This window comes from Sceloporus occidentalis, unplaced genomic scaffold (genome assembly GCF_023333645.1).
Source record: "Sceloporus occidentalis isolate IW3139 unplaced genomic scaffold, rSceOcc1.0.p SCAF_1, whole genome shotgun sequence".
Lineage (NCBI taxonomy): Eukaryota > Metazoa > Chordata > Lepidosauria > Squamata > Phrynosomatidae > Sceloporus > Sceloporus occidentalis.
In genome coordinates, this window is record NW_028316981.1 from 164,875,922 (window position 1) to 164,901,385 (window position 25,464).

Genomic DNA, 25,464 nt, shown 5'->3' on the forward strand with positions numbered 1-25,464 from the left:
AGCCTGTTCTCTCCCTCAACGGCCGAAAGATGACAGTTGTGGAAGGAGGGCACTCAGTCTTCAGGCTAGCCCCTGATGACGCTGGGCCAGCCTGTTCTCTCCCTCAACGGCCGAAATATGACAGTTGTGGAGGGAGGGCACTCAGTCTTCAGGCTAGCCCCTGATGACGCTGGGCCAGCCTGTTCTCTCCCTCAACGGCCGAAAGATGACAGTTGTGGAGGGAGGGCACTCAGTCTTCAGGCTAGCCCCTGATGACGCTGGGCCAGCCTGTTCTCTCCCTCAACGGCCGAAAGATGACAGTTGTGGAGGGAGGGCACTCAGTCTTCAGGCTAGCCCCTGATGACGCTGGGCCAGCCTGTTCTCTCCCTCAACGGCCGAAAGATGACAGTTGTGGAGGGAGGGCACTCAGTCTTCAGGCTAGCCCCTGATGACGCTGGGCCAGCCTGTTCTCTCCCTCAACGGCCGAAAGATGACAGTTGTGGAAGGAGGGCACTCAGTCTTCAGGCTAGCCCCTGATGACGCTGGGCCAGCCTGTTCTCTCCCTCAACGGCCGAAATATGACAGTTGTGGAGGGAGGGCACTCAGTCTTCAGGCTAGCCCCTGATGACGCTGGGCCAGCCTGTTCTCTCCCTCAACGGCCGAAAGATGACAGTTGTGGAGGGAGGGCACTCAGTCTTCAGGCTAGCCCCTGATGACGCTGGGCCAGCCTGTACTCTCCCTCAACGGCCGAAAGATGACAGTTGTGGAGGGAGGGCACTCAGTCAATCTTGTGCGTGCCATCTGAGAAGTTTGGCTATCCTAAAGTTAATTGAAGTGATACCTTAATTACACACACGTAAAAACATTAGGTTTGCCTCTTTAGCCCATTAATATATTTCCAAGTTGGCTGCTGGTACTGAACAGATTGCTCACCCTGAAGCAAAAATTTAAATACTGTACAATTTATGATCTCAGTTTTTCCCCCCTCACCCATTCCCAACCACTTTTCAGTATCATAACTGCTGTCTTTTCCTGGGGGCATTCAAGAATGGAGCAGTGTGTACCCACCCCACTCCCAGCTGTCTTGCTTGACACTTTTGTCCTGCTTGGTTTCATAGTAATGCAAATTCGGAACTGTGGGGCAGATTTTAGACAGCTTTTGGGCAGTTTTCCTCAACCTGGTGCCAGTCCTCCCCCTCTCCCCTGTTGTGTTGGAGTAACACTCCTTTCAGCCATTCTGGCTGGAGATGGAAGGAGTTGTGTTGTCCAACAATGTCCTCAGGTTTTTTGTGGGGTTTGGGGGACATGTTCTCGAAGAGTTTATTCCTGATGTTTTTGCCTGCATCAGTGGTTGACATAATCATCATCATCATCATGATCATCATCATTAACCTTTATTTATAAAGCGCTATCTTCAGAAAAGATGTAGCATCTGTGAAGATGCCAGACACAGATGCTAGCAAAACATTAGGAATAAACTCTTCCAGAACATGGCGACATAGCTTGAAAAACCCACAAAAAAATATGGATGCCAACTGTGAAAGCCTTCGACATCACAATGTCTGAAGGACACGTAGCTGGCTGTTTTGAGCTAGTTTATGAGAGGAAGCCTGTGAAGATGGGAACTGACCACATGAAATCAAAATGTTTTGGAGAAAAAGTTTAAGTTTAACCTAGAGAAATAATTCACATTTTCTTAAGACTTTTAAGATTTTTTCAATATTTTATTATTGGCAGTACTGTAGTATCAATAGTTTCATTTGTATCCTGCCTTTTGATTCTTCACATTCCCAAGGTAGAACCAAAAGGTCATTGTCACCCAAAACACTTTTAAAAGTCAAGAACTTGAACAGGAATCCAGAAATAATAAAATACAAAATCCTTGTAGAAAAGAGAAAAGAGAAAAGGGAGGGAGGGAGGGAGGGAGGGAGGAAGGAAGGAAGGAAGGAAGGAAGGAAGGAAGGAAGGAAGGAAGGAAGAAAGAATCCTACTAGTGTTTATATAGGTCTTTCATGCAGATTTAATATCCAGGGTCTCTTTACACTGCACAATTATAGCATTATTCCCCTTTAACTGTCATGGCTACATTCCTGTGGAATCTTGGGATTGGCAGTGTTGGAAGGGGCATTTAGAATTCCCAGCCAGGGAGCTCCTATGGTACCTCGAACCAAACTAGAAGTGCCAGGTTCCATAGGATGTTGACATAGCAGTTAAAGTAGAATAATATGTTAATGTGCTCCAGATCTTGGAAACATTACAGTTTGGGGTGAGAAGAGAAGTAACATATCCAAGATCTGAGGAAAACGTGGTATTGTGTGCTTTCAAGTCATTTCCGACTTACGACAAACCTATCAGGGTTTTCTTGGCAAGTTTCTTCAGAGGGGATTTGCTATTGCTATCCTCTGAAGCTGAGAGAATGTGACTTGCCCAGGGTCATCCAATGGGTTTCCATGCATGAGCAGGGGTTTGAACCGTGTTCTCCAGACTCATAGTCCAATGCTCAAGCCAGTATGCAACACTGGCTCTCTGGAGAAAATAGTATGGGTGAAATGCGTAAACATTTACTCATCCTTAGTGGTTGTTGTTGTTGTTATCTTCCATTTAGTTCAGTTTGACGTACAGCAAACCTATCATGAGGTGTTTTTTTTTTAGCAAGCTTTACTCAGAGGGGGTTTGCCTTTGCCTTCATCTGAGGCTGAGAGAGTGGGATTTGCCCAAGGCCATCCAGTGGGTTAGTATGACTGAGCAGGGATTCAAACCCTAGTCTCCCACAGCCCTAGGGTGCATGTATGCTTCAGAAATAATACAGTTTGACACCACTTTTAACTGCCACAGCTCTATCCTACAGAATCCAGGGGTTTTGATATTTGTGAAGCAACAGCACTCTTGCAGAGAAAGCTGAAAACCTTGTAAAACTGCAAATCCCAGGATTCCACAGGATGGAGCTACAGCAGTTAAAGTGGTGTCAAACTGCATTATTTCGACAGTGTAGATGCACCCCTGGTCAGAGCGCTACATCATTCTGACTTTTCTTTGCTGTGCTGACACTGGGTCCTTCCCAGTTCTGTTGCACAAATGTGTGTTGATGACATCCCAATGGTTTAGAAATAAACTCTACCATAGAGGGCTAAAGAGACATGAGGCCCAGTGATTCATGTTGGGACTGTAGGGTGAACCAACTATTCCGGTACTGGAGAGCCTTTTGCTTTTTGAGTCCAACATTGGCGCAAAAGAGAAGCATATAAAACTATTCTAGGCTGTCGGGATGGAGCTGTAGCATGGTGCGCTTCCTGAATCACGGGAAAAGGAAACTGGGAGCAGTCAAGGAGACGATTTCCTCCTCCCCGCCTAGTAACTGTCTGCTCCTTCCCAAAGTGCTCCCCCCCCCCCTCTGCTTGAGAAATTATACTCCATTGCTACAGAGATTGGAAAGATCTGAGATTGGGGATTACTGTTCCCAGAATCTCACCAAGAGCATACTGTCTGGGGGTTTGGGGAATTGTAATCCTCAAAGCCTAACGTTTCCAAGGTCTTTTGCCACAAGTGTCAAAGAAGTTGCCCCTTGCGTGACTAGGCTTTGTGTACACAGCCCTAGCATCTACAAGGATAAACAGCAGTTTCAAATACACACTGAATTGCTGTGCTTTCTCTGGCAAAAGCATTGGATGCAGAGGCTTCTGAAATTCTTTGCAAATGTGAAAGAAACCATAGGACACCCCTATGATGGATGAGGAAATCACCACCTTGAGAATCTTGGGCCTCCCCCTCCCCCCATTTTTAAACCTCATGTATAGAAAATATATACTTCTGAGCACAAAAGTTAGAATCATAAAAGCCATTGTATTCCCTATTACTATTTTTTGATGTGACAGCTGGACAGTTAAGAAAGCAAATAGGAAGAAAACCAATTCATTTGAAATGTGTTGCTGGAGAAGATTGCTGAGGATACCATGGACAGACAAGCAGCCAAACAAATGGGTGCTAGAACACATCAAACCAGGAATCTCTTTTGAAGCTAAGATGACTAGACAAGGCTGTTGTAGTCAAAGGCTTTCATGGCCGGCATCCATAGTTTTTTGTAGGTTTTTCGGGCTATGTGGCCAATGTTCTAGAACATTTTCTTCCTGACGTTTCGCCAGCATCTGTGGCTGGCATCTTCAGAGAAGGCTGTTGTACTTTGGTCACATTATGAGAAGGCACATCTCATTGGAGAAAACAATAATGCTAAGAAAGGTGGAGGGAAGTAGAAGAGAGGAAGGCTGCATGCCAGATGGATGGACTCTATAAAAGAGGTCAAGTGTATGAATTTGCAGGATTTGAGCAGAGCAGTGGAGGACAAGGAATCTTGGGGATGTCTCATCTACAGGGTTGTCATGGGTCAAGATTGAATCAAGGTTGGATAACAATAGTAGAAAAGATAAGCTTTAAGATTTGAGAGCAGTGCCTTGCAAAATCTCACGTGTGATGAATTGAATAACATTTTTAAAAAAATTGTTTATGCTATTTGTTTTTCAGGCTGTATCCGCACTGCAGAAACAATCCAGTTTGATATCACTTTAATGGCCATGGCTGAGTGCTATGGAATTGTGGGAATTGTAGTTTTGTGAGACATTTAGCCTTCTCTGTCAGAGACCTCTGGTGCCCCACTAAACTACACTTCCCCAAATCCAGTTGCATTGAGCCATGGCAGTTAAAGTGGTGTCAAACTGCATTATTACTGCAGTGTGGATGCAGCCTCACTCTCCTTTTGTAATCGGATGACTGAGCAAAGTGTGGCCTACAGCTATTTGGGAGACTGCCACTCCCAGTAGCCCTGACCAGCAATAGCCCATGAGAGAATGGGAATTGCAATCCAGCAACACACAGTTCTCGCCCCATCCTGTCTGCTCAAGGCAGGGACTGGGTGCATTATGTGTTCTTGCATTTCATTCACTTAGTAAATGTATGCCCTGTTTCTATCACATACACACACAAAAGCAGTTTCAACAGGCCTTATGAGTGGAAGGAAAACAAAAATTAGAGGAAGGAAATGTATTCAGAGGATCTCCTACAGAGACTCTGCTTTCATGTGGAGATTGTAATAAGACAGAAAACACAGATACCTAATGTTAAGGTCAACTGCCTGTGTTATCCTCACTCTGTCTCCAGAGTGGGTCTATATCATTTATTCCTTTTTGCTCCTCTCTGTGGCAAACAGAAGCCAAAAAAAAACTGCAAAAAATGTAGAGCGAGAAAGGAAAGAAAGAAAGAAAGAAAGATGTCTTTTAGTGTGCATGCAAATGCTCTTTATTTGTACAGGTTGCAGAACAGATTGCCTGGGGCATACATAATTCAGGTTACCTGGCCCCAGATGCTTAGAATAGTAATCCCCCTCCCCATTGCAGCTGTCTTCTAAGCAAACCCCCTTCTGCTGCCACCAAACAGTCTGTTCCAGTAAATCCTCCACTCCCCAGGTTGTGCATAGGAGATGGTACAGAACCACCAGCAGCCTCTGGGTTTTCCCACTTTGTCCTGTTCTGAATCCTGCAGGGTGGGTCTCAGCACTGGAGGGGGACTGGAAGTCTGTCTGTCTCTCTAGCCTTTGTTTTGAACTTGGCTCTGAGGTTCCTGCAGCCTTGCTTGTTGGCTGTATTTGCAGCAGATGTAAATCAGCTGCTCCTGACAGCTGGCAAGGGCATCGTGGGGTGGAGGGAGAGAAGAAGGAGGAGGAAGGGAAGGGAAGACATTCCTTCCATATTTTGCTCCACTGCTAATGAGTTGCATTGCTGTAGCCTTTCCTTTTCAGCTCTAGGGATTGAGGAGACATTAAAAATGAAAGGAAGGCCTGCTGAGAAGAGGAAGGGGAAAAAAAGGAAAACACATGGTTCAGCTCAGCTTTTCCCCAACCTAATGCCTCCCAGATGTGTTGGTTTAGAATACCCACCACCTCTGAACATAAAGCTGTGCTGGCTGGGGGATGATGGGGGTTATAGTCCAGCACAATGGCAAAGTTCTGCTGAGGTTCTCTTAGGCATTCTATCATCACAAGGGTTCTCTTCCAGAAGAGAGTGCGGTGGTTCTGTAAGAGCCATGCTTAGGGATGTAGCCAAGGGGGGGTTCTTGGGGTCCGGACCCCCCCTTCCATTAGAAAAATGAATGGTGTGTGCTGCTGCGCTGCCGCACCCAAGCCCCATTATAATGGTGGCACTTAGTCTGGACCCCCCCCCCCTTCCTAAAATCCTAGCTACGTTCCTGCCATGCTTCTTGTTGTGTGTCTTCATTTCCAATGTATGGCAGTTCTAAGGCAAACCTGTCATGGGGTTTTCTTGGCACATTTCTTCAGAGAGGGTTTGCCATTGCCATCCTCTGAGGCTCAGAGAGTGTGACTTGCCCAAGGTCACCCCATGGGTTTACACTGAGCTGAGATTTGAACCCCAGTCTCCAAAATCATAGTCCAATGCTCAAACACTACACTATGCTAGCTTTTAGCATGGCTAACCCTACATCTTCCATCTCTTGCTAACCGACCTGAGCCATGCTAAGGGCAAGGGGAGAGTCTTCAATTCCAAAAAACAAATCAGAAGATCTTTATTTTCTGCATCAGGATGAGAGACAGAAGCAGTGGTCTACATTGGGGGGTTTAAAACAGACAGACAGATACAAATCCTAATTTCCCACTGCCTATGTGTGTTAAATTCAGAACCCAGGGAAGGTACTTTCTTGGACTACAGCTCCCAGAATCTCCAAGCCAAAATGGTCATGGAAGTTTAAAAAGTTAAATTTATCAAGCAAGTGTGCCTACTCAAGTTGGTTAACAAGAGTTGGAAGATGGCCTCCCCGTTTCACAGGACTTCATCTCCCATCTCTTCCCACCCACTTGCTCATTAGTAGTACAAAGCCCTTTGAATTTCCAGACAGTGCAAACAGCTTGTTTATCATTAACCAAGCCCAGAGCCAGGAGGGAATGCCTTTGCCCTCAGATGAGCGGCTTTTGTGTGTTCATTCCGTCTTTCTTTCTGGATGTTCTGCAATGGCCTTCAGAAGAAGCTGGGGCGTGAATGTGTGGACAAGTTGTTCTGGATTTGAGCATGTGTGATCCCAGGGTGGAAGATGTAGAATATAAAGGTGATGGGGGGCGCTTTTATCTCTACAGAACAAAGCCTTGTTGTTGCTCCTTTTTTTCTAGGTAGCAAATAGAAAATTAACATATTTTCCTGCAGCGGTTATCTATTAAAGGGGACTTATTGCTTTAGGATAGCATTCCAAACCATGATAATCTACTTGCTCTTTGAAGTGATACAGTCAACCACCTCATTCGTAGAGATGAGGCCTAAATCCAGAGATGTGGCTTAAACTCTAGATTTGCTAGTTGAGACTTTGGACTCTTCATGTTTTCCTCTGCATGAATGTGGTCACTGGATGCTTGACATGGGTGAATGTACCTAATGATCTTCAGTGGTAGGGATGCTTGAGGAATTAAATTTTTGGGAGTTACAATACAGTCTAATCTGATTTTAACCCTGGCTCAAACCTGTTGGAACTTGGTATCCATTGAAGCTACTGAAACCAAACCCCACTGTACATTTTTTCTGCTAGCAGATCTCAGGTGAAAGGGCTGCCTTGGGAGGGCTCCTTGCAAAATCCTCCAGCTTTCTTTCCAACGGAAACCTTATTGTTCTGTCTGCAATGAATAGGCTCAGCGGCCACAGTTAAATGCATATTTGTGCATCCTTCTCCTTGATTCCTCTCCTTTCCTCTTCAGTTAGCAGATCCCTGCAGGGTGTGTTTGCGTGTAACCCAGTTCTAACCTTACTTTAGTGGTGGTGACAGCAATACAATGTACTGTACACTGTAAATTTGGTAAACTTGCATTGCCACCTGATGGTAAATCCTCTGCATTGCAGTGAGATTTCTCTCAGTCTCCACATTATTTAACAGGCTACTGGCTTCACATTAACAAAAGGAATTGCTTTCTCCACTGGTCATGCCTGACTTGCGGAATGCTTTGCAATAATAATGCCTCCTATCCATGATTAAATGTCTTTATGGATAAAACATCTATTAACAGAGAGAGCTAAGGCTTCCATTTTCCAACCGTTGTACCGTTGTGACTGCAGACTGATTTATTTATTAGTACACCCTAAGGTGAGACTAGCAGCAACTCACCAGAGAGCATTTTCATCGGCTGCACCAATGTACTGGAATAAACTTCCAGAAGAGCTTTGTATGACCTCTACATTGGATGCCTTCAAAAAGGCTTTAAAGACCCACTTCTTCCGATTAGCACTTCCTTCGGACTCCTTATAGAGACTGTCCCCCCGATACAAATGGCTAATTGCAGTTGATAGATTCCATGTTTGGTTTACTTGGTGTTTAGTTTTTATTGGTTTTTATTGATAGATATACTGTGATGTTTACCTTTTATGATGTGAAATTTTTAAATGATTCTGTGAACCGCTTTGATCGTCTCGGAAGAGCGGTATATAAATAAAGCATATTATTATTATTATTATTATTATTATTATTCTTTGCAGCTCAGAGGAAGGAGCTGGAAAAGGATGACACTTGAAATGGGAAAGATTTCATTTCTTTTAAAAGGATCTAGTCCACAGGGTTGAAATTGCTTTATGTGTAGCTGAGGCTGCTTGAAGCTTCCAATGAAAGCAGATCATGAGCAGAGCTATCACAGAGTTCAGAAAATGTCTGCATTTCGATTCCATTTCCCAGAATGGCCCAGCCAGCATGGCTCCCATTCTGGGAATTGGTGCCCCAAACTACTCCAAGGTTTGGACTAAAAGTTGTCTGTAGCATCAGAGAAGATTTTGCACAGTCCCTTATCCTTCCATAGAACCTTTTAAGGGTTCCCAACATAGGGATGTTATAACTTTTAATTTGTAGGCTCAGGGCTTGATTGTCTGAAACAAACAAAAAGGGAAAGTCCAAGAGCATAGTTTGGGAAAGTTTCTTTTGGGGACTACAAATCCTAGAATCCAAGAACAAGTCAAACAAAGGAGGCTGGCTAGAGTGTCTGAAGCAGCAAACAAGCATAATAATAAAACTATCTGTTACAATGAACGAAGGAATAATAGTAAACAAGAAACAGACTTGGCAGCCAGTAACAATAAAAACAAATATACCCCCTCGGAACATATCTTGCAAAGAAAACTCCGCAATAGATTGACCTTAGGGTTCTCATAAGTCAGAAACAACAATAAACTGCTTAGGTGACACTGACAGCATGAATGGAGAGTAGTATTTGTTTTTGGCTTCAGATGAATGTAGGTGGGGAGGTCAATTTGAGAGTTTGAGGTGCTATTCCTTGATCTGAAAAGTGGCAGAAGTCAGGTTGCTTAGAGGTAGACCTTTGCAACACAACTCAAGATGGACTGTCTCTAAACCAGAAATTGCCATTCCTATATATAAATTATTAAGAGCTGTTGAAACCTACCGGTATGTCAATGATTTCCTTTGATGGAGGCATCAGTCGGCACTGGCAGAGAAGCAAAACTGACAGAACTGCTTAGAACCAATTCCTGTTGGTATCTGTGAAGCATCTCACATTTGAAGCCATCTGTGCTGATATCCCTCCCTTGCGTTTTAACTCTCCCACCTTCTTTTTTTAGCTGTTCCTCTTGAACCCCATCCTACAGTCTCTCTTTAGCCTTGCAAACCTTAGTCCTCTTAGAACTGTGTATTCTCTGTACTGAACGTGGCCTCCTCAGGTGTTAGGAGACACTATTAGATTCTTCCCTCTCTCCTGATTAGCAATCACAGAATAAATTATGTGAGCTAGCAAGCACTAACAATAAACTGTGCAAAATAACATCAAGAAATTCTTCATTTATATAGACTATTCATATATTATAACAAGCCATAAAGTGATTTGCTGAAATCAAGTCTGATAACAGTGCTTGTTAGGAAGCCACAAAATGCAATCTGAAGTCATGGTTTGTTGTTGTCTTACAAAATCTGGCTTGTCTAAACTATGGCTTGTCATGATGTTTGCACTTACAATCAAGGCTTGTCTCTGGCATTGGCAGTTTTATGATAATTGCTGGAGAGGATATTGAATACCTTAATACTGTCGAGAGGTAGTGGGGCCTGAGTCTAAGTGTTCCGTAAAAGTGGATACATTTGGGAAGGAGACCATGTGGGGTGGTCAGGGGATGCCAACATGGAACTGAAACTTGGGCTGTCTACCATTGTTATATTCATCCATTATATTAAGAATTGCACAGTGTTCAATAAAGGTGACTTGTGTATCAGGCTGCTGTAACAAAGGGCTTCTGTAACAAAGATTACACACAGAGGTCTGGAAAATTCTCCTGGCCATATTCCAGATGCATGCCATCGGTTTCCAGTCCAGTTCCCAAAGTCTTTAAAAGGGAAGGTATCTTCTGAAACTGTGGAGGGTTTGTTGGGCTTTTAAAAGGAGATGATGTTAGGCTTCGCATCTTAAAACAGCTGCTTATAAAACATGGCAGCTCAAGATGCGATATTTATAAAGATGGTTAAATCCCTTCTCCTTAAAAATCCTATACCATTCAATAAAATGCATGATAATTGTAGAAGCAAAAGTACTGCATATGTAAGTAAAAAATAGCCAAGAGTTAGGTACTGTCTGCTGGCAGTTGGCACACACAGGGTGGAATATGCATCTTCCTATATGGTACAATTTAGAGAGGGTGAATGTGCATGTAGGGTTTCCTGGGTGCCTCATAGTATGCTCATAAAAAGGGTCAGTAAAGGAATTTGCTGCTGCCTCCAACAGCAGTCACCACCTTCCAGATCCTGAACAAAGCTTCACTTAAACTGCTTTCCCCCCCGAAAACTTGTCTACCTACTCAGGAAGAAGAGTTGGTGTTTAAGACAAAACCTTTTCCCGTGTCTTAGCTCTGTGTGACTATAACAAGTCTTATGGAAGTTTCCCCCCTTTTTTTTGTTTCATTTTCAGTCTTGGTGTCCAAATCCTCCCCAAAGAAGCCTCGTGGCCGGAATATCTTCAAGGCTCTCTTCTGTTGCCTCAGAGCACAGGATGTTGGGCAGCCAGCCCTTGGTGGTGGAGAACATGGTTCACACAAGGAGGAGACCAACACCATTGCCAAGGTAAGCAACCACTGATGCAGTGATCGCCTCAGAGAGTCATAATGGGCAGAACTAGCAAAGCTTGAGCTGCTTTTCCGCAAATCCTTTCTCTGTTCCAACAGTACATATTTGTATCCCACAGGATATAAAATCTCTCCTAGGTCTGCAGCCACTGAATTGTCTTGCTGTGTATGAGCATCTGTGTGTGTAACTGACTCTTGCTTATGACTTTCTCCCATCTATATCTAACTCCTTTAATAGCAAGCAAGTAGACCCCCCCTCCCACTGATCCATGTTCATAATAACCTATGCTAGTCCTTTTACATGTAAATGGATCCCTCTTGTTCAATTACGAATTGCCTTCAGCACAGACTTACTGATTTGGATTGGAGACAACCACTTCTAGAGCTGTTTCACACATTACCAGTTTCCACAGAATGGGCTACTCTTTAGAAGACAAGGCAAACCCCACATAATAGCAGAGCTCTTCATGGTTGCACATTTGTGTATTTCCCTGTTTGTATGTGGACTGGGAAGCTATGACTAATATTAGTGTTCTAGAATAGATTTATTTTTATACTGCTGTATAAGTAGAAATAAAGCCTCTTACAGGCACTGTTAGTACAGTCACCCCTCCGTTCTCGTGGACTTGAGATCCATGGTCTTGAATATTCATGGAGGGGTGACTTCCGTTAATTTCAGTGGGGCGTGCCCTTCCAGCACATGCCCCACACATGCTTGGGGGCACATACCTCATTCAAGCCTTTGGGGCTTGAATATCAGCAAGTCTCCATTTTCACCGGGGGGGGGGGGGTGGTGGTGGTGGTCCGGAATGGGTCAACTGTTATTTATCAGTGCTTGGGAAAGTTACATTTCAGGTTACCTTTCCTAGACTCCTTCGGCTAATCTGGTGACTAGCCATGTGGCACAGAGGTTTGGAGAAGTTGCTGTACAAAAACATAACTATTCTAGGCTATGGTTTTTTTAGTCCCATCTCTCCTTTTTGTTGTTGTTGTTTTGTACCTTCAAGTTGTTTTCAACTTATGGTGACCCTAAGGCAAGCCTATCATGGGTTTTCTTGGCAAGATTTGTTCAGAGATGGTTTACCATTACCTTCTCCTGAGACTGAGAACACCCAGTGGTTTTCATGGCCAAGTGGGGAATCAACCCTGAGTTGTAGTCCAGCACTCAAACCATTATGCCACACTGGATGTTTAAGCATATATTTTTGTGTGGATATGTCTCCCCTTCCCTGTAGAAAAAAGAAACAGATTTGAAGTTGTATAATAAAGAAGAGTGCATCTCCTCATGTGCAAAGTATAATTCCCCAAGGGTATGGTTATCCCCATACACTTAGAATTAACAAACAGATATATGGCAGGACTCCCATTCAGAGATGCATCATGGAACCTTTTTCTTTAAAAACTGGCCACAGTCCCCACTTTTCCTCAGCAGCAGTTGTCAGACCAGCTCAGTCCAGGCTTTTGATGCTTGTAGCACTTGTGCCAGCTTGAACCTTATGCCCACCCTTTATACCTGATCATGTACAAAATCTCACTAGCCTTCCTACACTGAAGAAACTCCCTGAGCATAAACTGTGTCATGTGTGAAGCAGCCCGTAGAATCCTACTCCTTAAAATGTGGTGGGTAAATCCAAAGGCTTGCTGAGTTCTTCGATGGTAGCATTGCAATCTCACTTTTTTTCATGATACCTACATCTGTGCTCTCCTCTTTTTCCCCCTTTTAGTCTGATCTGTTGCAGTGTCTTCAGTACCAGTTTTACCAGGTATGTTTTTGTACCTATGTGGAGGGAAATCTGTGCCTCCTCTTTAATCAGGACTGTGTTTACCTTGTACATGTGTGCACATATGCATTTCTTCACTATGAACAACTCAGCTTCAGATCCACCCATTTGAATAAGTGTGATTAAATTTGCTCATTATTTGGTCACTTTGCCAAGTTGGAGACTTTGGCTATAAACTGTCGCTTCTAAAGGCTAGTCTACATGTAAGCAAGCGTAGTGTGGGAATTGGGGCACATTTTTGCACATTCACATCGATGGTTATGTATCTCCACTTGGCTGTGCAAATTTGCATCTATTCAACTTCCATCTGTCAAAATGCACAACCATCCGAATGCATGCGAAACAGATGGACTGCCACATATATGATAGTGCATTTCTGAGGACTTCTGCAGGTACTCTGGGGAAAAAACATGAAGTCTTTTCCTGCTGAGCTTAAGGAGTTATTCAGAGGGACACAAAAAGCCTGAACTCCTGTGAGTCACGTGTGGACAGATCACATTCCATTGTGCTGGAATGAGGAGTATTTTAAATGTGTAGACTCCTTAGACTTTAGCTGATGCTAAGTTAACCATGGCTACATCTCATTGAAACCAATAGAGCAAATTTGTCATGGTTCCCTCCAGTACCACTGTTTTCAATTCCTTCCAGTAATGCTTAATCATAAGTTAATTATGGCAGTTCCTCTCCCCTGATAATTTTTCCTACAGTGAGGGCAAGAAATGTTCTTAGGCAAAAGAAGAAGAAGACGTAGTAGTAGTAGAGGAAGAAGAAAGCAGGGGATGAGAGGAAACCTGAGATTCTCAGGGTTCAAATATTAGCTGTACAATGTATGCACAGTCCTCGTATGTGTGAGAGAGTGAGATTATGTCTGTTTGTGTTCATATGTATGAGCAAGAGAGGGATGCAGTCCTTTGCTTACTACGGAAATTTCTCTCACTGCCCTGTGGAAATGGGGAGAGAACTGCCTTCTTCTCGTCCACCTGCACGCATAAATCTGTCATAACCCAGTTCATACAAAGAGCAGATACTGGCGTGTATCCGAACTTGGGTGTTAACACCAGTATGATACTATTTCCACCATTATTGCTCCCTCCTGTGGAATCCTGGGATTTGTAATTTGGTGTTATAAAAATGATAGTGCTAAGAGACTGAAGTATACTAGGGCCCTTAGGCACTACACAGTTATAACACAATGATTCTACATAGGCTGCCTTCTAGGAATTCCTGGGGGATTTGTAGTTTGCTTGGAGGCACCAGAAGGGGTTGCCCTGGCTGAGGTTTCTAAAGGCACCTTCCTGAATGTCCAATCCCAGGATTCCATAGGAGGGAGCCCTGGTGGTTCTGTTCACCAAACTACAAGTCCCAGGAATCTGTAGAATGGAGCTATAATGCTTAAAAGGACATTTCAGTGCTATAATTGTGTCATTTAGACATACTTTTGGTAAAATTATTTTTGGGGTCTTCAACTTGTAGCTTTAGATAAAGGTTCCCATGACTGAATGTTTCCTCGTTTGGTAAGGGAAGGGCTGTTGGCACATACAAAGCCAGCATATCCTGGAGAAGACTCTGTTCCAAATTTCCTTGCTTTCTGGTTTTCTACATGAAGGAAAGCCCTATCCTGCAGTTGAAAATGGTAGAGCCCAGGAACAGCATCAACCACACTGTGGGGACACTGTCTATATAGGTTCCACATATGGGAAGCTGTTGACACACTGCAATCTATTGTGTGGTCTGGACTGTTCTCTCTCCCACCCCCCCACCCCCAATTCCAGTGTGATAGATTTTAAAAACTGCACACATTTATAGTGTATCTTTCTACGCTCAAGGGTGGCTTTTGTGCAGCCAGGTCCTGGTGAATGCATTTTTGAGGTTTGTTGTTGTGTGCCTTCAAGTAATTTCCTACTTATGGCAACCCTAAGGCAAACTTATCATAGAGTTTTCTTGGCGTGATTTGTTCAGAGGCGCTTTGCCATTGCCTTCCCTGGAGGTTGAGAGAGTGTGACTGGCCCAAGGTCACTGAGCAGGGAATCAAATTGAGTGGGGACTAGAACCCTGGCCTCCAGTCATAGTCCAACACTGTCATTACTATGCCATGCTGGCATTTTTTGTTAAATGCACCCTTCTGTATCAGAAGAGTGTGTTCAGCTCAGGTGGCCTTCCAGTGTTCGTGGAAGAGCAATTTAGAGAAGAAAAGCTTATTGTGAGACACTGAAGTGGTAAAGGCTCAACACAAGGCCTTTATTACCTCAGTGAGAATAAGAGAGGAGTCTTTGCGGAGGGTTATGTAAGCACCAAATCAGAATAATGCTTCCACATCTTTTCATCTTTTTATTTATTTATTAATGGCATCCTGCCTTTCCACCAAAATGTGCTCAAGAAAGCTAACAGCAATGGTACCAGTATAATATAATATAGTAAAATTAATTAAAGCACCAATGAAATACACAATTAAAAAAACTAAACATCTATATCAATAGAAACAACCCATTAAATTACACGGTATTCAAGTTTCTGGGCTGTCTATTGGGGGGTAAGTAGGGTTACTGTGTAGGGGACCAAATATATTTTTCTCTGTCTAGTTGTTTTGACCCCTCCTGTCCTTCTCTGCACTGAAGATGGACAAACTGCTAAATTAAGCCCATTTCAAAGGGTTGAATATCAAGTTTCCCTAGTGCTTGAAGCTTATTAAATATGTCCTTAGCAAAATGATTCACAATCCTAGTTGCAGTCAAAAGTTTCCTCTCTTCTTCTAGATTCCTGGGACATGCCTTCTCCCTGAGGTGACTCAGCAAGACCAGGGCCGAATTTGTGTGGTGATTGATCTGGATGAAACCTTAGTGCACAGCTCCTTCAAGGTGAAGTCCTGGAGATGCTCCCTACTTTCTTCAGAGGGGATGTGATGGGGTCAGAAATAGTTATGAGGGACAAAATGAGGGTTGTTGTTTATTGTATTATGTGTCTTCAAGTTATTTCTCACTTATGGCAACCCTAAGGTGACAACTCTATCATGGGGGCTTTCTTGGCAGAATTTGTTTAGAGAGGTTTGCCCCTTCGCCTTCCTCTGAGGCTGAGAGAGTGTGACTTGCTCAAGATCATCAGTGAGTTTCCATAACTGAGCAGGGATTCCAATTGTGGTCTTGCAGTGTCCTAGTCCAGTACTTAAACCATGCTGGCTCCCAAAGTGAGAGTATTGCCCCCACTAATGAGAATGGAGCTATTGCCCCACCATATGAAATTTCCCTTCAGTTCTTAAATGTTTGTCTATCATTACAGAAAAAAGATGCAGAAAATCATTCACATCTTTATATTGGATGCGTTCACATTCCCTTAGTCACTTTGCCTGCTCCTTTTCTCTGGAAGCCTAAAATGCCCAACTCAAGTCTTAAGTTAGCTGCATTGCTAGATATTTGGGAACTGAAGGAAAATTTCATCAGGGGCAGTAGAATTCTTAAAAGACGGACAAAAAAATCCTCATTTTCCCCTCTATGTAGCTACACTCCAGAGGAGGGGCAAGGTACACTGACAAAGAGAGCAGAGAGGGGCAAGTGAAGGGACAAGGTACCTAGCACTCTACTTCAGAGGGATTGCATAGTTTGGTGGAACAAACTTTCCAAGAGATTGGACTAAGTCTGAATGATAGTCCCAACTGGAGACCTATTGAATCGATGGAAACCTGGTAAATCTGCATGTACTGTATGTAAGTTCCATTGGCCCAGTGAGTCTACTCTTGAGAGGGACTAACAACAGAATCAAGCTGTTAATTCCACATTTTATGAGAAGTTCTGTCTGTTCTTGTTTCCAGTGTGGTTTTCAACTAGTTAGTGGAGGTATCTTTCAGCTTAATAGGATGATTTTTTTTAGTGATTCTCCTCTTTCTCTTGTAGCCTCAGACTCACATCTGTTTTAGGATTTGAGGGAGGTGTCTTCCAGATCAGATTTGGGTGGGTTCAGGAGTAAAGGAGAAACAATTAAAAATCATCCCCATGCCACTGCAGATATTCCCCATCAGCAGAGTGATACTACTTGAAAACTACCTAGAGCATTAAATGATATCGGAGGTGCTGGCTCAGATCTTATGAGATGACCAGAGAACACCAGCTTCTCTGGAGGCCTGGTCTTGTACTCTCTATATCTGGGCAAAGATATAAAAGGGCAGAGAATTGGAAAAGGACTGGTTCGACGCAGGTCAGCTCCTGAGCATTTCAGTAGCTTGTGAATGAAGCGGTAAAAGCTTTCTGGGAGATGACTGCAAAGAGATTGGAGCTTTATGGGCTGGAGAAAAGTAGCTCAACTACATCGTTTTCCCTCTGAACCCTACATTTTCTAAACTCAAAAGAGCTTGGACTTTGATTGTGTGTACTGGTTTTTGTGCACAATGCAATGAGAAGCTGAAATGCTGGTTTATGAAGAATCAACTCAGTTCTTCCCATTATTGAATCTGATTGTGGGAGAAAGGTGGAATATAAATCCTTGAAATAAATTAAAAAACAAATACATTTGAATAAATTACCTCAGTCTCCAGTCCTACCTAACTTAAGGGTGGAAATAACATCTTGAGGGCTTTGTGATTGCTGTCCCTGGTCCAATAAGTGCTTCTGGGAATGGAGGAGGAGCCTGGTTTATTCATGACAGTTTCCAGTTCTATTTTCACATCTGATTTTCTATGTTTGGAAGATGGCTTTGAGCTCCTTTTTTCTCCATCAAATCTCTTCACACAGATTGTGCCTCTGGAAGCAATTATTTATATAATATATCTGATCTTTAATTCTGAGCAGCAGATTAGAAGGAACAGAAGAGCTCTCAATTGGAAACAGAAATAGTAGAGACTCAATCTATTATTCCCCTGACTATTCAGTGCTACAGGTATTAGTGACTGTGATCATCATTTTAAAATTGTACAAACTGGTTTTGCAATAGAAACAGAAGCAAACATACTGAATAAAAAATGTTGGTTTAAGAAAAACCTGAAGAGGCTGAGGAGGCAGATTTCCAATGATGTACAGAGACTGGGGTGGAACAGAAGCAAGGGGAAGACCTGAATAGCAATAACTACCAAAATTAACATTTTCTTTTTAAACCATTCTTCAGCCCATCAACAATGCTGACTTCATAGTGCCTGTTGAAATAGAAGGAACAACCCATCAGGTAAACCTACAGTGTGGGAGTTGTGGTTTGCTTTATTTGTTTGCTTGCCTGTTTTGAGGTATCTATTCTGGAAATGGTTAGTTAATCTAGCTGGCTGGCCAGGAAGACCTCTCTTACGCCGATGCTGCAAAGAAGAGAATGAAGACCATTCTATGAAGGCTTCAGCCTGGTTCAAGTAATCCAGGATAGGCTGTTACCAGGCAGCACGGCCTATTCTTGATTACTTGTTTCAGGAGGCGGCCCTTTTCACGCAGGTACCAGGTTGGATCACTTGGATCAACAGTTCAGCAATGGGCACCTCAGGACAAAGAAGTGGATCCATGTGAGGGATGATGAGAATCCCTCAGGAATTGGTTTTCCTCTGCTCACTGCGATGTCTATGGCAGCTATTAACATACAGTTCTGGAATCACATCTGATTTTCTATGTTTGGAAGATGGCTTTGAGCTAATGAGTAATTATTTCCTTACCTGCCAGCAAGGAAAATGTTCTTTTATTGGGCCTGTAGCATTTCACTTTGCTCATGTTAAAAGACTGGTAGCCATGGTGGGGGTGCCCTTTAAAAGCCTGATTGGTAGGAGTGAGGTTCTTTTCTTTGCTAAGAATCAAAATGTTAGTACTGAAGAGAAGCAGGAACTTGGTGCAGTTTTTCCCATAATGTCTTCAAGCTACTGGCAACTGGAAGCTGAAGACTGTTGGGCCAGAAGAGGGTAAAATCTAGTAGGGCCTAGACTCTGAGGCCCAATGATGCTCGCTTTGGAGGAGCCTTCTTTGTACACAATATGTAAAAGATTGTGAAATGGCTGCTTAGACTTATTTTTTGTAAGTCCAATTGTACCAAGTTTTCTTGTGCGTACTAAAGCATTTCCCAAAATGAATGCAGTGTTATGACTTTTCCTGAACCTTTGGCTGGATTATATGTTACACTCATACACATAAGGCTCCAGTTAGCTACTGAAGTCTCCCCATATCTCTGCATTTATGTTGTTCAACAAACACAGATCATCAAAGATGAGGAACCAGGGGTCCTCAAAATGTTGTTCAACTACACTTTCCATCATGCCTGAGCATTGGTTATGCTGAGTGAGGCTGATGGGAACGAATCTAGCACCATCTGGAGGGTCACAGATTCCTTAGCTGTGCTAAAGTTTGCTGAAAAAAGGGGACTGAAAAAGGTTGAAGGAAGCAGCCTGATTTGTGTGTGTGTGTGTGTGGGGGGGGGGGGGTTGTTGGAAAAAAGCAATGAGCCAAGAAAGGGTTATGCATCCCTTACCCATCCTTTGCTTCTATACCAATGACTGGTGGTTGCATGCTTTGGCAAACATGACCGCAATCTCCTGTTTAAGTTTGTAGTGTGTTGAGTCTGGCTGTAAGGTGGGTTATAGATATAAGTACTTCTGTCATGCCATTTCCTGACCTCTGATGCTAACCCCTAGGTTTATGTACTGAAGAGGCCATTTGTAGATGAATTCCTGAGGCGGATGGGAGAGCTGTTTGAGTGTGTGCTCTTCACTGCCAGCTTGGCTAAGGTGAGAGGAGTGAGGACGGTCTCATGTGGACATAAGGGTGGGAGGGTGTCTTGCTGCTTCCAGCAAGTGAGAAAGGCAGGCTGCAGATATAGGCCTACTTGCTGGCAGCTATTGTCTGAACTAAGCTTTCTTCTTATTTATTTGTTTGTTTGTTTCTTTTATTAAAATTAGAAAAATTTACATATCATTCTTGCTTACAAGTTGTCACCATATTTCATATGCCAAAAAATAAAAAATAAATCAATTCAGTTTAACTTCTCCATTTACGAGCTGATTTTATATGTCCTTTTTTAATTACATTTCATTATCTTTTTTTAATATATGAGTTTATTAATACAAGCTTCTACCTTACAATATTCCAAGTATTCATATCCTATCTCAGAACTCTGCTCAATTATTAACTAATCACTCATATACAAACAAATAATATTTCTTTTATATATTGCCCCCCTCCCTCCCTCCCACACATACTGGGAACGGGATTACATTTCATTATCTCTTCTTTCTCAATGTCCTTTCTATTTTCTTTTCTCTTCTGTTCATTGCCTTCTGTTATCTATATTCAGTATTTACATATCTTTTTTAACCTACCAGTTTCATATATATATTTTAATACTAATGTATCTGTATTATTCCAATAATTTATAAGTTTATATTTTATCCTTTTCCAGTTTTTTTTCTTGTTTTTCTAATCAATAGATGGTCTTATATATTAATATTCCTCGAAATTTAATACAGATGTGTCACCCCATTTTTTCCCCCAAAATTCTGTCACTTTCAACCAATCCTTCTTAAAGTTGTTGTGTGCGTTCAACTCATTTCCACTTTATTGCGACCTAAGGCTATCATGGGGTTTTCTTGGCAAGATTTGTTTAGAGGAGGTTTGCCACTGCCTTCCCATGAGGCTGAGGGCATGTGACTTGCCCAAGGTCACCCAATGGTTTTCCATGGCCAAGGTGGGAATCACTATGACATGCTACAACTTTATTTATGTATTATTTATCTATTATTATTATTTTTAACAAAATCTGTGCCAGGTACTAGATCCTATATTTGCATGATCTGATTACAAATGGATTGATCTCACAGATACCTGGCTTCATGCTTTCTCCTTGTTGAATTTTTTAGTTTGTATGCTGAAACCTATTTATAATAGCTAGTATAAATGTTATTGTATTATCGTTCTGTCCAGTATGCTGACCCAGTAACTGACCTGCTGGACAAATGTGGAGTCTTCCGAGCCCGCCTCTTCCGGGAGTCATGTGTGTTTCACCAGGGTTGTTATGTTAAGGACCTCAGCCGATTGGGTCGTGATCTACGCAAAACCCTCATCTTGGACAATTCTCCTGCCTCCTACATCTTCCATCCGGAGAATGCGGTGAGCATTGTTTGTGATTTTTTACACGTAGTGGTTAGTGTTGGGACTGGGGACTGAGCAGTAGCTGGAATTGCCTGCCTGCTCCAGGCCCTGAGATATCAACACCAAAACCTGAGAAACAGGAAAAACCCCTCAATAAGTCATAGAGTATAGGCCTTGGTGATGATACAAGGAGCAAACCCTACTGATGTCATGAAGCACAATAACCCTCAGTACCACCTACATTGGCACAGAATGTGGCAGGCAGACAGAAAATGCCAAGTCTGAGGAACACACCGACCTACCCACCCACACCCACATTTCAAGACAGTGTTCTTAATTTAGGATTCCTCCTCCTCCCTCTTAGGAGGCTATGAGATCTGTGAAACCTAGGCCTGTTACAGACAGCCAAAATAAAACTGCTTCGAGTCACTTTGGAGGTATGGTATTTCAATGATGCATGAGTCCTAACAGTCTGGAAGCTTCACCAAAGCTGCACTCCAGTCCTTAGGACTGGAGCGTGGCTTTGGTGCGGCCTTTGGACTCTTAGGACGCATGTATCATTGAAATATCATACCTCCAAAGTGACTCGAAGCAGCTTTATTTTGGCTGTCTGTAACAGGCCCTAGTGACAGAGTGTGCTTCTTCTGAGATGGAAGTCTGTAACAATACTTTCAGGCTTTCTACCGAGAAGAGCTGCTTTCCGACTGATCACCTCCATGAATGTCTATTCTTCCATCCTTCAAATGTAGTCCTTCCTGACATGCTAGTTTCCCACATGCACAAAGGTTTTAACATGAGGAAATATTCAAGCATGAGACCTCTTTCTCAGTCACACACATGCACCACATTCTCAGGAAGAATGTACCATGTTCTTTCTGCTCTCTTGATATCTGGATTTATTCATAACACCACCCATTTTTCTTAACACCACCTCCAAACAATTCTCAGTTCTCTCCAACTTCTTCTCCAGATGGAAAAAAGAATTGTAACTCTAATTGGTAAAGCAGGGATAGGGAAGATGTAGTCTGTGAGCTGCATGAGAATCCTGCCCCCACTATTTGGTCCCATCAGCATTTCCCTAAAAGAATTTACCCCCCCCCCCCCCCAGAAAAAACACCCCTTAATGAAAATACCTCCATGTTCCCAGGAATTATGTGGACAAACCTCTCACCAGGTTATTTTAAGATTTATCTTTTTTAAAATTTATTTATTTTGGCCAGGAGGTAAAACAGAAATCAGTCTTTTGGTTTTCTTCCTTACTGAAAAAACTCCTCTTCTCCACATGAAACAGCCTAGGAAGCCCCCAAAACATATCAGAATTGCCACTCCTCCATGGCCCATAGGCAGCATGGGGTGGTTTTGGTGCATTTTTTAAAAAGATTTTAAAATATTGGACAGTATGGCGGAGGGCACTTGCCCACTCCTGCTCTAGAGAGTGTTCATCAGAACGAACAGTTAACATTTGCATGGTTTTACAGAAACCAATTAATAATAGTGGCAACAATTCTAATTTTCAGTGTTTATACTGTAGCATCTGGTTAACTTTGTCTATAGTTTAGATTTTGTAATCCCTGCTTTAAAATTAAATACTGTATTAATTCAATATTTTAGACATAAATGTGAATGCATTCATTTTCCAGAGTTATCTTTAAAAAATCTGTACGGCTTTGTAACGTCCTGATAGCAATAGTAATAGCAAGTACATTTCTACACTGCTTACCAGTGCACTTAAGCACTCCCTAAGTGGTTTACAATGTGTAAACTAATTGCCCCCAACTAGCTGGGCACTCATTTTAGTGACCTCAGAAAGATGCTAGGCTGAGTTGACCCTGAGCCCCTGCCTGAGATTGAACTCACAACCTTGTGGTGAGTGACAGAGTACAAGCACTGCACTACCAGGGCTCCTTACTGCGCCACCATGGCTCCTGATGTGAAGGCAAATACATTTCTTCATATTATTTTCAGCCATTATTTTCATATTCCTGATAAACAGGAATCAAGTTACTACTACAACCAGGACCAGCCTTGCCATTAGGCATAGTGAGAGAGCCATTTCCGGCATACTTTGAATAGTGAATTATTTATTTATTTCTGTCCCACCATTTTCCCCATTTGAGGCGCAAAGTGGTTAAAAAGTTTTAAAAAACAAATAGCTAAAAAAAATCGCAAAATTCAAAAGTTTTAAAAAGAGATTAAATTATGAATAAAACTGAAATCAGATTAAAACACACACCATCAAGCATGCACACACACATACCAACATAGCAATAACAACAGCCAGCACATTGTTTAGGTGAGATGGAAGATCCAGCTAATTGTTTAGGTGAGAAGGGCCTTATAGCCTTATACAATCAGTCATCAACTGTATGTTGAAACAGAGAAGTCTTTACTTGTCTGTAAAATTAAAGTAGGGAGGATGCCAGTTTAACTTGTCTGTGAATTTCCAGAGCCTGGGGGCAGCCACTGAGAAGACCCTCTCCCATGTTCCCACCAGATATATCCGTGAGAGAGGTGAAATAGAGAAAAGAGTCTTCCCAGCAGATTTCAAAGCATGGGCTAGTTCATAAAGGAGAATATGGTCCTTCAAATAACCTGGACCTGAGCTATATACCGTACTTTCCGTCGTATCCGACGACTGGGGCGATCCCCCAACTTTTCAAGTTAAAATATAGAGTTTGGGATATACTCACCGTATAAGATGACCCCCTCTTCATAACAAATAAAATTAAAAACCAGCTACATGCGCAGGTTCCCCAGGCCTCTGCTGAGGCCTGCAAAGCCTGCCTCGCATGCAGGCAGCACCCTGGCCTATTATAGGCTGAGTTAAGGGGGCCTGGCGGCCACACACACCACCCTAAAGGACTTCCGGAGGCCTGGAAGCTGGCAGCTGGCTGTGCATGCACACCGGCTTCAAGGAGCCTCTGGAGGCCTGGATGGTAGGAGGAGGCCGGCGGCGAATGTGCTGGTCCGCAGAGCAGGCTGGCGGAGAATGCGCCGAGCCGTGGAGCAGGCCGGGTGCGCACGCGGTCCGTGAGGCTCTCTTGCGGCTTCTGTGGCCAGGCTTAACCCAGCATATAAGACGACCCCCAGCCTTTGACGCAATTTTGTAGGGTTAAAAAGTCGTCTTATATGCTGGAAAATACGATAGGTCAAAAACAAGACTTTCGATTACATTTGGAAGTGGAGCAACTAGTGAGTTGCAACAAAGAGTTGTGTGTTCCTTGTAGTTAGGCCGCAGTTAGCAGTCTGGCTAAATCAGTTGACATTTCTGAACAGTCTTCAGAAGCAGCCCCATGTAGAGTATGTTACAGGAGTTCATTCAGGATGTAACTAAGGGGTGTTCATCGTGACTAGATCTGACATCTTAAGGGACAGGCTTAGCTGGTACACAATCTTTAACTGTACAAATATATTCTTAGCCACCATTGAAACCTGAACTTCCAGGCTCAGGGCTGAATCCAGGAGTACACCAAAGCTGCAGATCTGAGTCTTCAAGGGATATGTAACTCCATCCAGCACAGGCTGAATCCCTATTGCCTGATCTGCCTTTTGATGGATCAAGAACACCTCCCTCTGGTCTGGGTTAAGTTCCAATTTGTTTGCCCTCATCCAGTCCATTACTGGTGATAGGAATTGGTTTCGGACTGAAACAGCCTCCTTGGCTTGTGGTGGAAAGGAGTAATAGAGTTGGGTGTCATCTGCATACTGATGGCACTGAATCCCAAGACTCTGGAAAAACTCTTACAGTAGATTCATGTATATGTTAAATAGTGTATCTTAAACCTGTTCCAGTAGTTTCATGAATATATTAAATATTGCTTCTCGGCCTTTTGGCAAAGATCAAGTGTGTAGTGTATATGTTAAATATTATCATCATCATTATTATTATTATTATTATTAACCTTTATTTATGAAGCGCTGTAAATTTACACAGCGCTGTACATGCAATCTTTTTAGTTAGACGGTTCCCTGCCCTCAGGCTTACAATCTAAAAAGACATGACACAGAAGGAGAAGGGAGTGGTGATGGGAAAGGGTAAGAGGTCCAGCAGTTCCTCTCAACCTCCGAGGCCTGGACCAAGGCAGATGGACAGGAGGGAGGGCTTGGCTTCAAAATGGAAGGTTAATCATTATCCAGGGAAAATACATACTCACAAGTAGGATAATACATATACAGTACATAGCAATACAGGAAATGGATCAATCCACATGCCACCAGCCAAGGGACTTAGCGGGAGTCCACCAGGAAGGCTCTCTAAAACAATGGCCCCAAGTCTCATATCAGCAAGACAACCCAGAAGGATACCATGATCAGTGGTATTGAAACAGGGTGACCAAATGTCCGCCTTTTCCAGGTCATATCTCTATTTCAGCCTTCTGCCCAGAAGGAATTCCAAAATGCCCTCCATTTATATTTCTATGAGTGTTTTAACTTTTATTTTCAAATGGCCTACATTTTTCTTGCGTATCCTACATTTTACAGTGCTTTGTCCTCCTTTGCAGTTATGACATCTGGTCACCCTGTATTGAAAGCAGCCAAGAGGTCCAGCAGAACCAAAGGGGGCACTCTCCTATTGTCTAACTT

At 42.9% G+C, this 25,464-nt stretch overlaps 1 protein-coding gene across 3 annotated transcripts in view; it reads left to right on the forward strand.

Moving 5' to 3' along the window:
• Positions 1-25,464, forward strand: part of LOC149322642 (carboxy-terminal domain RNA polymerase II polypeptide A small phosphatase 2) — a 70,656-nt gene that overhangs the window by 40,537 nt on the left and 4,655 nt on the right. The window contains exons 2-7 of one of the 3 annotated variants that reach the window (XM_089480858.1): positions 10,913-11,064; positions 12,791-12,829; positions 15,601-15,702; positions 17,936-17,992; positions 19,428-19,520; positions 20,713-20,898. In XM_089480858.1, the coding sequence (XP_089336984.1) occupies positions 10,913-11,064; positions 12,791-12,829; positions 15,601-15,702; positions 17,936-17,992; positions 19,428-19,520; positions 20,713-20,898 (629 nt within the window). The remainder of the gene's footprint in view (positions 1-10,912; positions 11,065-12,790; positions 12,830-15,600; positions 15,703-17,935; positions 17,993-19,427; positions 19,521-20,712; positions 20,899-25,464) is intronic. The other 2 variants (XM_089480873.1, XM_089480866.1) reach the window with 2 other exon arrangements.